We start from the raw sequence: 12,142 nt of genomic DNA on the forward strand, positions 1-12,142 counted from the left end.
CAAGCTTTTGTTTTTGGTGCAAAATTAAGTCCAAATTACTTTAGCAGTATCTCCCACAGGTTATTCTCAGTGTAAGAGTTCTGGATTTTTTATGGTATAAACAGCACTTTCTGGCCTGGTCATGTCTGGGAATTGACTTTCCACTGTCAGTGCTGAACTTGGAGAGAGAATACTTGAAGTGTGTTATACTGCCAGTGTAATGGAGATTTCTGGCCCTGAGAAGAATAGTGGTAAGAGCAGTGTCCCCCCAGGATTTGATTCAGTTGTCATCATACTGGCTTCTAACACCTGAGATACCTTGGGGTATATGAAATGTCCTCCTGGGTCTGGCACATCGGACTTGGTCAGACCCTCACCTTTCCTGAGCAGCAGTCGGAGCCTGTGTGTGACAGAGATGTCAGCGCAGGCACAGAGCTGCCTACTGTTAGCTCCTTTGGTCTTGAAGAAAGAGGCAGAAGAGCCAGTGCAGCAGCATCTGTCTGCTAGGCTAAGGGGATGGGGAACTAATGCTTGTGAATGTCAGCTACTAGTAAGTAGTTTTGCCCACAAGTGTGTCAGTGTTGAAGCACAGTTAATACTAAGAGAGATTCTCCCTTCCTCTGCAACTGGGTATGTTGGAAGTTTGTTCTCCTTTTCAAATGTATTAGCACTGATTTTGGCCTTGCTGGTGGCAAAACCAACTTCAGTTACAGATATCTTTGTAAAGGATAACAACTTTGAAAAGTTGTAATTTTTTTGTTGAGGTCTTTTCTTTCTTGACAGCCCAGGTTTTGCTGACTTGTGGAAATGTCATGGATGGCTGAGCATCTTGAATACATGCTCATCATCTCCAGCATAAGATTTAGGGTTGTCAAGCACTTTATAAGGGTTTGGCCTGGGAAATTTCAGGAGTATTTGAACTAAAATACTGTTTACAATGGATGAGTGCTAGTCTGTACAAAGTCAACTGACCAAGTTCTTGTGGAGTCACTATCATTGCAAAGTGTTTGTTTTGTGAACTACGTCAGTGTGAGTAAGACCGCCTTCCCAAATAAAAAATTTTGCAGACTTCTAGACTTTTGCATTCTGCTAGTACTAACAACCATGTTGAATGAGCTTTGGATAAAGCACAGAGGGCATTTGCATGGCTTCAAGTTGTAACATTGACGGCCTTTACAGTGTGGAAGGAAAAAGATTTACTGTTGTTTATTAGCAGTTTAGCTAATATTAGCAACTAAATCATACAGTCATGAAAGCTATTGGCTAGAACTGTGTCTTGCAACACTTGTTCATACAAAGCATTTTTTCTAGCATTGGGTGCAAGACCAATTTTTAATTAATATTATGCACTGGCCCTGACAAATCCTTTATGTTCACCATGAGACTGAGTGTAAAAACAGAGAGGACTTCATAGATCTTGCTATTGATCAGCTGACTCGGTTGGCCTGAGCTTACCTCGCAGCGTAATTGCCTTCTCTGCGTACTGTCCCACAGGGAAGCCACCCTTTTAGAAAGGCAGTGAACAGATGAAAAGTCACTCTTCGTGCATGTTTTCCTCACCTGAGCAGCACCATAGTTAATCTGGCAAAGTTCAGAGCACTTCTCTCTGTGTCTCAGCAGTGAAACCTACTGGATGAGCAAAGATAGCTCATATATGGAGTGGTTTCTTCCTGCCCTGTGGCTTCAAGCTATCACCAGTGTGGTGAAAAGTAGTTTACATGATTAGAAACCATGCAGTCAGTTTTCTTTAAACATCATGTATCCATTTCTGTTTCCTTCCAAATGGTGCTTTTCCTCTGCTTCTTTCACTCAAGTGCAGAGAATGTGGGGGGAAAAAAGGTTTAATCAAGATGGAGCTGACTACTTAAGGATGAGTTACCATTCAGGAGTAGCAGTGGGATGCTTTCCTCCATCTTGATGACTTGTCCCTGTACAGGAACAGAACAGGAGCTGGTTTATCACTACCCAAACTTCTCCCCTTGTAGTTGCTCTGTGCTGGAGCGTACTGCCCTGACTTCCTGAACAGGTGCTGCCTGGCAGCGTCTGCATAGCACAGGTGATTGGGTGAGATGGAGGCTTTTTCCACTTAAGTCCAAGAACCACATTTTTCCCCAAGTAAGGGAAGTACAGTCTATTTGTAGTATGCAGACACAGACTGAAAAACACAGCTGTCACCAGCACTGTTTGATTCCATGTCCCCACCCAAATGCTTTGTGAACTCAGATCCCTGCACCAGCATTCTCTTTTTTTAGCAACCCAAACTAAGGCCTGGCCCACCCAGTTTCAGCAGGCAGGAAGGATAAAACATCCTGAGAACCCTACCTGGCTGCAGGGAGATCACGTGCGATCATGTAAGATCATGACGTGCTCAGCACAAAGATGTTGCTGTGTTTTTATTGTAGCCCTGTTACAGCTAAGCATTCCAGATGCCTCCTGCTTTAGTGTAAATACGTGCACTACTGGCACCAGGGTGGAGGCCATCATCTTATATCTAAAAGAATGGGGAAAAAAGTAATCCTAAATAATGCTGTTTTCCAGCTAGTAAAAATCCAGAAGCAAAGACTCTTGTTTTGCAGTGGAAAGTTGCTGGCTGTAGAAAGATTCTCCCACTACTGTGTGCATTCTCTTTGGTACTGAGTAAACAGGGTACTCGCTGCTCTTTTTCAGAATGATCTATGCACCTCTGCACAGCGTGGACTGGAGCAATGAAATGCAACAGGTCGTGGGTTGTGTCCCTCATGTGTTGGTGGTTACTTGTATGATGTCTTTGCTCCATATTGCCTAAGTCTGGTATCTCTGTAGTGGGATATGGCCTTCAGTGTAGTATGAAAGTTTCTGAATCTATGAGACTGCAGGAGCCACTGGGTTAGTACTGAAGAGCTGTTGCTTCTGCTGTCCAGGGAGTTCTAACACTGTATTTCATTATTCGTTACTCTAGCCCTTAATTTGCCTTGCCCCTTTCTGGATGGATAAGGATAATATAAATTTCTGAATCTTTTTTCCCCCCTCTATTTAGCTGAGTTTAGTTCTTTGTCATTTGTAGCAGCCTCTGCCTACATAGGGAAGTGCTTCAGTGCTTAATTTCCAGTATTTTTGATTCTCATCTTACTAATGAGAATCTCATCACTACTTTCCCCTTCCTGATATAGATCATATCCACTTCCATTTCCTTTTGTCTCCTTCTTCCTACAGACTGATGACAACAACCTGAAAATATTCTTGTCCTTTCATGAACAGGTTGTTAATTTCATCGTTCACAATGGGATTAAGTTAATTAAATATTTCTTCTTAATACTAGCTTTGTAAAACAATTATGTTAAACAGGACACACAAATACCAAATTACTTTGCTCTTCAGAGTCATCTTTCATCCCCTAGAGATGTATGGAAATCCAAAAACAAATTCTAAGGAGATGTGTTTTTTAATCATCCTGTTCTTCTTCCCTTTTATAAATTTGCCTTTAACTAGACTTGCAACTTAGTCTCCAAGCATGTGTTATTGCCTGTATGTGAATAGTCATCCCTGAAGTAATGGGAAGAAATCTTCAGCTAGTGGGTATTAGCACAGCTTTGTACTGGATAATGCACTGAAGATAATTTGTGTCATACGTAGACCTTCACCACCCTATCAGTTTCTGTTCTCGCACTAAATCCTACCCAGGCAATTCATTACAGCAGCTGCTGATTGTTCTTGCTTCTCTGTGCTTCAAGGACTGCCCAAGGAGAGGTTAAATACTATGGCAATGATATGGACTATGGCCATGTCCACATCTCAACAGCATTTACGGAAGAAAACGAGAGCTGTCCTGGCAAACATGATGGGGAGGAGTAACATGGCTTGCTGAAGCAATTCTTGTGACACATTAGTAGAGCAGGATCTTGTTAATGGATTAGTGTTTAAGACAATTCTTCAGCATTCTGCAAGTCAGGGCAGTTCTGAATAATGTTCATTTCTCAATTAGGGAATAGATTGACAAGGCAGCAGGAGGCTCCAAACAGAAAAATTTCTACACCATAATTTAATAAAGAGAAGAGTTTTTTAGGATTATCCTAAGTGAGAGGCTGATTAAATGCTGCTTGACTCAGAGCCTTAGGTGAAACTGTACAGTTTGCTCTTAAGGGCACAAAGGAAGCAAAACAAAATGGAAAAAAAGTGGAGGTTCACAGACATAAAGAATTATTTCTGTAACCACTGGCTTTGACTTTCTCTCCATCTATATGCAATTGCATATGAATTCAATTGGATTCATACTACAGCACTGAAAATGGACAGCTGAAGATTTAAGTTTGGTTGTGCTATAAGCTCTGCTGTAAGTATTACCCAGCTTGTACACAAGCTGTTTGGACTGGTTGCTGCTGAGCAGAATCCTGGCTATTTTGTAGCTTGTTGCTGATACAGTTTTCTAGCAAAGCAACCTATCCTGTTAGTGTTCTGTTAGGGACAAGTCAAAGCAGTGTTCTGAAAGGAGGAAGTTACAAATGCCTTTTCAAAGGCTGAGACAGCACTTACCTTTGTTTGCTTATGGCTTGCTTACTGTATCCTTTATGCAAGGATAAAGAATGAAGTCATAGGATGTGGGATTATTTAGGTGACACTAAAGGTGACACTAAGTGTATTGGAGCATTTGTGGATGAGACAGGATGGTGAGCTCTTTATGGGGAAACTCCAAGCTCTGTGCAAACCTGTAGAAAACTTTGGGACTTAAGATATAGCTATGAACCTGCTCTGGAATCAGCTGTGTATCTGCCCCTTCATGGATGTCCTTCTTTCTCTGTAACAACCAAACCAGAGTTAAGTGACATATATGTGTTGCTATCATAGGGTTTTCCTGCTCAAACATCACTAACATTTTTTTTAAAGTCTAGCTTTTTGTTAAATTTCTTACAGCTTCAGTTCCTGCAGTTATTGTGCTTGAGGACTACTTAGATTCTCATGTTCAGAGCGACTTGACATCAGGAAGATGATCTGGTTTGGACTATCAGGTAGACCAAGATCCAGGCTAGAGCAGATTCCCAAGTTGGATTGAAAACTTCAGGCTCCAAGCCTTTTGACTTGAATTAAATGGACTATTAATAGATTAAAATTGGCAACAAGTCCTCTGGCTTTGGTAATCAATCACGACCCAATGACAACCTCAGCTTACCATGGTGTGACTAAGTGAAAAAACAAAATATGGATGAAGGTCTTTATGTATTTAAAACTTCTTTTGTTTCCTGAAGTTTCATAATGAATGTTACTTCCTCAATAAAATAAGAATGGAAAGGTTTTGTAATTATTGTTTGTGTGGGCCTGATAATGGATATTCCCTTTTGTGAAAGTCCACTCAAACTAAGGGACAAGCCAAGTTGTAAAGTGTGTTGGGTATATACTCTTTTTTCCTCACACAGAAGTTTTAATATGCCTTTCTTGAATACTTTAAAATAATTATTTTAAAACATATTTTTGCTTAAAATTTATAATATTGCTAATATGCTACTGTGCAACTTAGATACTTGTGTGCAACCATGAGGAAAAGCATAAGCTGTGGAATTTGGACTTGCATTTGTAATAAATAACAGGAGAGCTGTGTTGCAAATTTTTGGTGACATTAGTTATACAGATCTTACTTTTTCCATTCCTCTTCTCCTATCCTGTAAGCAGCCTTTCTTTCTTTCCCAACTGTGCCTGTAGACCACAACTGTGACAAAGTTGCAGTGTTCTGTGCTGAGGACTGAACTCTTTAAACTTGTGGCTACAGAGATGTCATGAGGTGTGTGCCTCAAGAGTTGTAATTGTGTTGACTTTTTCTTAAAGGAAAAGGAATTTGTCAGGCAGGAGCCTCTGTAAATGCAAATATTCTTTCAGGAGTTTTCTATTCTAGTGGTAACTTAGAATTCTTATGAATAAAGGAGATTTTATTTCTGTGACAGGTGTCTTGGTAACTGGACATTTTTGGAGGAGAAAAATGAAAAACATCATTGGCTCATCAATCATGGATGCATAAATGTCATCTCAGTGTCCCCATGTGAAATAAAAAGTAACTTTCTGGCTTGACTTCAGGTAAGTACCTGAAAATTTTGGTCATGTGCAAGACATGAGGTGCTTTGCTTTAAACTATCTCAGATAGAAACTCTGTCCAGCTAAACTGGGGGGCCACAACCCCTTCCTGGAGTCTGATGTGTCACCAAGTGCAGACCATGCGGAGAGGGAAATCTGTAGCCAGGAATGCCTCTTGCTGCAGAGCACAAGCCTATCTATACCTGGAGCCTAATGCACTGTCAGGTGCTGAGAACATAGTGCCTACAGTTATTTGGCAGTCAGGCTAAATGATCCTTGTAGGACCTTTCCAATTGAACTGTTCTGGTGAGTGGTGTGCCATGGTTCCTCAGCTGTCTAAGAGAAAAGTCTCCAGTATATGCTTCCTGTAGCTGCTGGTCAAGGTAGGCAGGTCAGACCACATTTTGCTCAGAATATGAAAGGGGAAAACATTGATTTCAAGGTATCAGTTGTTCTATCAAAGGATTAGTACTTTGTTGTTGTTATGAAGGCATGCCTGGCAGCTAAATGAGCTAGATCCTTGTGGAGTAATCAGTGGAGGGCACCTAGAGAATAAGACATACAGCAGATTATGGTCCTTACTGAGAGTGTTTTTTAAACTTCCAGTGATTTGTGTCAGGAAATTCTTGGATCACAAAGCTGAATCATCAGATTAAGAGCTGTATGTAGCATTTTCTTCCAGAAAACTGATTTTTGCATCTGAATGTTCAAAATAGTTCGTATTTTACATACATTGAAACAAAGAGTCACATACCTGACCTCTCTTTATATGTCAGTATTTTCTTGTGCTTATTTTAAATCAGCCAGTCTTGCTTGAAGTCCCCTAGCTATTTTATGAAGAGAAACTGTGAACAGTGGTTTGCTGTTCATTTTCACTTCTCCACATGGTGCTCTCTAGACCCCTATCCCTTTCTATACCTTTGTCAAGTTGTACAATCCTGTCTATTTGGGCATCCCATACATTGTTCCTTTGATCAGCTGTTGTGTTTCTTTTACTGTTCTTCTGTATAAGCTTTGGGATGGGAAAATGGACCAGAATTTATCGCAATATTCAGGATGCAGCCATAGCGTGTATTAATATTTGGCAATAACTTTGTTTCCTTTTACTTTTCTGTTGTCTTTACAAGTAGTTTCTAGCATTCTTTTTGGATTTTCTATTTTTTGACTGCTCCTGAAATGATATGCTCATAGGAGACTGCCTCAGTGTTATTTCTGAAAGGAATAATAACTCAACTCCTGACACTTAGGTAGTAGGGTTAGGACTGGCCTTTTTTAAAATGTGGAACTTTATAATTTTTAATTGCAAATTTCATGTGTTGTTTTATTACATAGTATCTCAATATTATGTTTCTGCAGCTCTACTGTGATAACTAGACAATAACTAGTCTAGTTATTGTATGATTATCATTTCAGTATTTCTTTTTTCCAGACCATTTATGAATATAGCAGAGATTCCTATGCGATAGTGAGCTGGCTTCAGATAAAGCATTATCATTTCTTTATTTTATTTACTTGTTGCAAATGGGTTTGTTGTTTTTTAGATACCATTATGACTAGCTTCAGTCTTCCTCAAGGAATTTTTTTTTCTTTTTCCTTTGCTAGGCAGGATGAATTTGCTCTGAGACTAACATGATGCCTTGAAATAGTCTCTCTGTCTCCAGAGAACATTCACTTCAAGGTTCCTCTTTTAGGGGGTTTTAGTAATTTTATATGATTTTTGTCTTTGAAATTCAGCATGTCAGTAATTGATCTGTTTTTTTGGTGTCTGTAGAAATGCTGCATCTGATGCTGATATAGTTCAGACAGAAAGATGGTAAATCCTTTGTTTATACTGGTCAGGACTGAATCAAGAGTTGCTTCCAATTTTGCGGGCTTCCTAGCTACCTGTTACTGAAACAGTTATTTACAACATCCAGAAATTCAGTATTATCTAAGTGATCAACGTAAAAGGTTTCACATTTTACTAAAGAGTAATTAAAATAATTGGAATGACAGTTCCTGGGGTTTCCACATTCCAATGCCTTCATGCCATCAGATTTCCTTTATGCATGCAGTATCCAAGTCCTTTTTTAGGGTAAGCATTCTGGGCCATTAATGTCTTGGAGAATTCTGTGAAACATGGAAATCATTGTTTTGACTCTCCGTCCCTGTATCCTGTTCATATCAGCTTTTTAGAACTTTTTTTTTTACTATGTTGCTTTTGTGTAACTTCTGTCCCATTCTTTATTTGAGGTTGCAGCGTGTACCTCTGGATTCAGAACAGGATACATAGTTTCCTGTGTGCACCAGTCTTTTTTCTACTTGTCAGTTTGAAGCTTCTGCGTGGTCTTCCTCTTGTGAAGTGCAGATTCTGTTTCCCTCTCACTTTAAGCAGAAATTTGTTCATCCTTTGTTGGGTTCAATCTACTCTAGAAGCTCCCCAGTAGTGACTGATGAACCTGAGTCTCACTTCCTTACTCCATTGCTATAGCCAATCATCGAAACTTTGCCTCCTCACCAACTGTATTCTGGTGGGTGTCTTGATCTTTGGCATTTTATGTTCAGGATCCAGAATCTTTCTTCTTTCTTTTATGTGGTACCAGATGGGCTACAACCCCTGCCTCCTTCCCAGCATTTCCAAACTTTTCCAGGCTTTGTTTAAAGTGTTGCAGTGTAGCACCAAAGGGCACATAAGAAGCCTTGTGTCTAGAATCAGGAGCCAAAACTGGCAATGGAACCAGTTGTGGCTGTTGCCTGTCCCTTTTTCTCATATGAGCTTTTTGCTGCAGGGACTTATTGCCGGTAAAAGAAGAAACTCAGACACCTTGTACAGAGCGGGGAGCATTGACCAGGATTATCACGTTATTTAGCAGTTTAGTACCTTTCTGTCATCAAATTAGGCCTGGAGGAGCTTTTCAGTGCCCTAAAAAGCATCCTTAGTTTAACCTCTTTTTTAAAATGGAAATAGATTTTTTGCCTGCAGGTGAGACTATGCAAGGATTGCCATGAGGGCTCTGTGTTGTACATTCTTCCACCTATGGCACAATCAAGTCACAAGGCAGAACTCTATGTCTGAGGATCATGGGGTGCCTGGAATGAATGGCTTTGCATCACCTATGCACAGGTCATATAATCACGTGACACTTGATACTTTGCCCTGGAAATTGTCACCCTCTAGCTAGACTTCTGACTGCATTTCTCTTGCACATCTGGACTGACTCAGGTGTTCCTATATGGGATGGCAATGCAGCTTCCAGTTAAAGAATTGAGAAGCAATTACACTAAATGTGTCATTAACAACTGTATTTGTCATCTTTTGTAATAAATTATGCTGAGATATTGAATCCAAATTTCAAGAAACTGAGGCTTATCTTTAGCTTATACTTCATTCTAAAGAAGCTGGCATTCTCCAAAAGGCAATCTTCCTGTTACTTGGCTATGGACTTGATGTAAGGTGGAAGGAAGACCTCCAGCCATGTATGGTGTATTTGCATCAGTGTGTGATTAAGCTGGTGATCCCTGAGCAGTAGAGGGGTCAAATGGAGGAAGAGTCCTTAGAGGTTAGAAAGTTTATCGCAGTAAAGCAAAGGAAATGTGTCACTTGTATCTTGTTGTGAGGTCTTTTGTCTTTGTTGTCCTTCTGAAAGAAATTCGTGTGTCAGGCTATGTGGTCACATACATCTTCTAGTAAGTTTAGTTGTACTGACAAAACTTAAGTAGCATTTCTGAATCTTTAATTTTTAGGTTAAAGTTTGAGCTTGTGTTGATGGTTTACCAGCTAACTTGCTGTCACTAGCACAAGTAGAACTTTTTATTTAGACAACCTGAACTATTTATATCACAAATGTTTATGATGTAGAAGAATTTTTCCAGGACAGAAATGTGTGTGTAGCTAGGTGACCAGAATTAAAATTATCATATAAGGAGTTAAAGGAGAATTAAAAAAAAATAATTTAGCTGTTGTTATGAGGGAAAATTATTTTCTGGCCAAATGACCAGTTTCAAGGAAGTTCAGGGGAGTTAAGAGGCACATACCATTGATTCTGCATCAGTTTGTCTGCTCCATACCTGGCCTAGGACTGAACATTGTCTCTTGAACATGTAAACTTTCTGCATTGGTCCTTCCCAAAATATCTGATTTGTTCTTAATTATACCAAAGAAGGAAATAAACTCTGCGTCCTTGCAAAATTTTCATGGCTCTTCTTATTTGGGGTGTTGCAGGGTGTAGCTAATGCTCTGAAAAGGCTTTGGGATTCCTGGATGAAAGGTGTGATGAAAGAAGTGTATTGTTATTGTTTTAGGGGAGGAATCATGCTACTGGGTAAGCCTCTGTCACTGAGACTTGCTGGACTTGTTTGTTCTGACTTGCCTATGACTCCTTTCTTTCTTAATTCAGGAGATAAAGCCTCAAGTCTATGCTGAGATGCTGCACAGTGTGTTGTGGTGTTTGGGACGGTGGTTCTCCCAGAGAGAAGAGCTTCTTGCTGACCTCTCAGGGGTACCCAGAGGTGAGTGCCACAAGCTTCTGGGTTGCTTCTTGGTGTTTTGGGCAGCATGGTTACATAGTGTATAGATTTATAGGGCAGTCTGAGCTTCAACCAAGGGTGTGGGGAGAATGGCACTAGTTCTGAACTTGTTTCTGATTTGATCTGCCTTTCATGCATCAGTAATCCTTCTGATATTTCAGCCTTTCTCCTCACCCAAAATGCATATTTTCTGAGAATTCTCCAGCTCATCTACAGCACAGTATGGCAAATCAAAGTGGCCTATGTGGAGAGCAGGTGAGAGTCATCTCACACTGCCCTGACTGACCTACTGTTTGTGCTAGCACGGTTAGAATGTGTTGCAGACAACTACTGAACTAGAGAACGAGTGGAGTACAGTTGGTCAAAGTAGCTTCTTGTGCTTTTGATTATTTTCATGGACTTTGTATGCATCCAGTGAAGTGTTAATCTGTAGGAAATCAGCTTGGAAACACACCAAATCTGTCACCTGACCATTTCACCCGCCATTTCACCTGTGTTGGAATGAAAATCAAACAGAAAACAGAAAATCAAACAGACGATAACTGGTTGTGTGGTGTTTTGCTTTTGAAGTAGGTTTCAAGAAATCAAAGAAGGACAAAAGGAGGCAGGCAGACCTATTTTTGAGGGCTGGAAAGTAGAGATCTACTGCTGTCATCTGTGACTGCCAAACTAACAGAACGAGATACTTGTCTATGACCAACACAGCTGGAAGGGGAAATCTGAGAGGTAAAGAAAAAATGGGAGGTAAAAGTTACAGAAATTTATCCTAAACTGATTGGAGTCAGTGGCCATGTACTTAATATTTTCTTTACACTGAGATGGCCTCTCAGTGTTCATGCAGACTGTAAGTCTTTACATAGTGAGTAGTCCTCCTACTTCTGCTAAAACTTGTTTCAGAACATGATAGTCTTTCTCAAGACTTTGGCTGTGGCAGTCAACTGTAGAAGGACAAATAAGTGATAAAGGATATCTCAGTCCTTGGCATTACAGTTACTTCCCACAGACTGTTGTAGTGGTATGGGAGGCTACCTCTATCCCAGCAATTAAAGAGCTCAAAACTTCCAAACAAACTGCAAAATGGATGAGAGAGTAAGGAGCAGCAAATCTTTTGTGCTGATTTCAGAGGTGATTGGATAACCAGGGAAGCCTGTATGAGCAGCACTTTGGCATCATGGATATAGTTGCTATGAAGCTCTGAGTTAAGACATCCCAAAGACTGAATGCTGTCTTTGAATCCTGAAGCAAATGACAAGAGCCGTGTTTGGAGCGGTTGTCTTTACCCAGCTGAAGTGTGCTCTGGGGAAGCAGCAAGACCTTGGTAAAGTTGGATGGTTAAGGGGAGGAGCTCAATTAGTAAGTGGCAAATACATTACTGATGCTTTATCTGACTGCAGAGGGGTGGCATGCAGCACCTACTGTTTTTATGGGCCGTTCAAGGGTGTGGGGAGATCAAGCTGATTTAGTATGACGCATAGAAAAACGCACACTTCATTTCCCTCAGCAGATCCCTTCAATGTCTGGAAGTCTTTCATTGTATCAGAATGCTTTAGGAGATACCAAACACTGAGTAATTGAGGCTGGTAGGTAACTGACCTCAACCACACAAGGGTCTCGCAATGCG

At 40.4% G+C, this 12,142-nt stretch overlaps 1 protein-coding gene across 1 annotated transcript in view; it reads left to right on the forward strand.

The window, feature by feature from the left end:
• LOC116996620 (transmembrane protease serine 11E-like) overlaps positions 1-12,142 on the forward strand; it is a 42,609-nt gene that overhangs the window by 12,517 nt on the left and 17,950 nt on the right. The window contains exons 2-3 of the mRNA XM_033060475.1: positions 5,889-6,018; positions 10,392-10,503. Coding sequence (XP_032916366.1) covers positions 10,411-10,503 — 93 coding nt within the window. The 5' untranslated portion in view covers positions 5,889-6,018; positions 10,392-10,410. The remainder of the gene's footprint in view (positions 1-5,888; positions 6,019-10,391; positions 10,504-12,142) is intronic.

Source organism: Catharus ustulatus, chromosome 5 (assembly GCF_009819885.2).
Source record: "Catharus ustulatus isolate bCatUst1 chromosome 5, bCatUst1.pri.v2, whole genome shotgun sequence".
Lineage (NCBI taxonomy): Eukaryota > Metazoa > Chordata > Aves > Passeriformes > Turdidae > Catharus > Catharus ustulatus.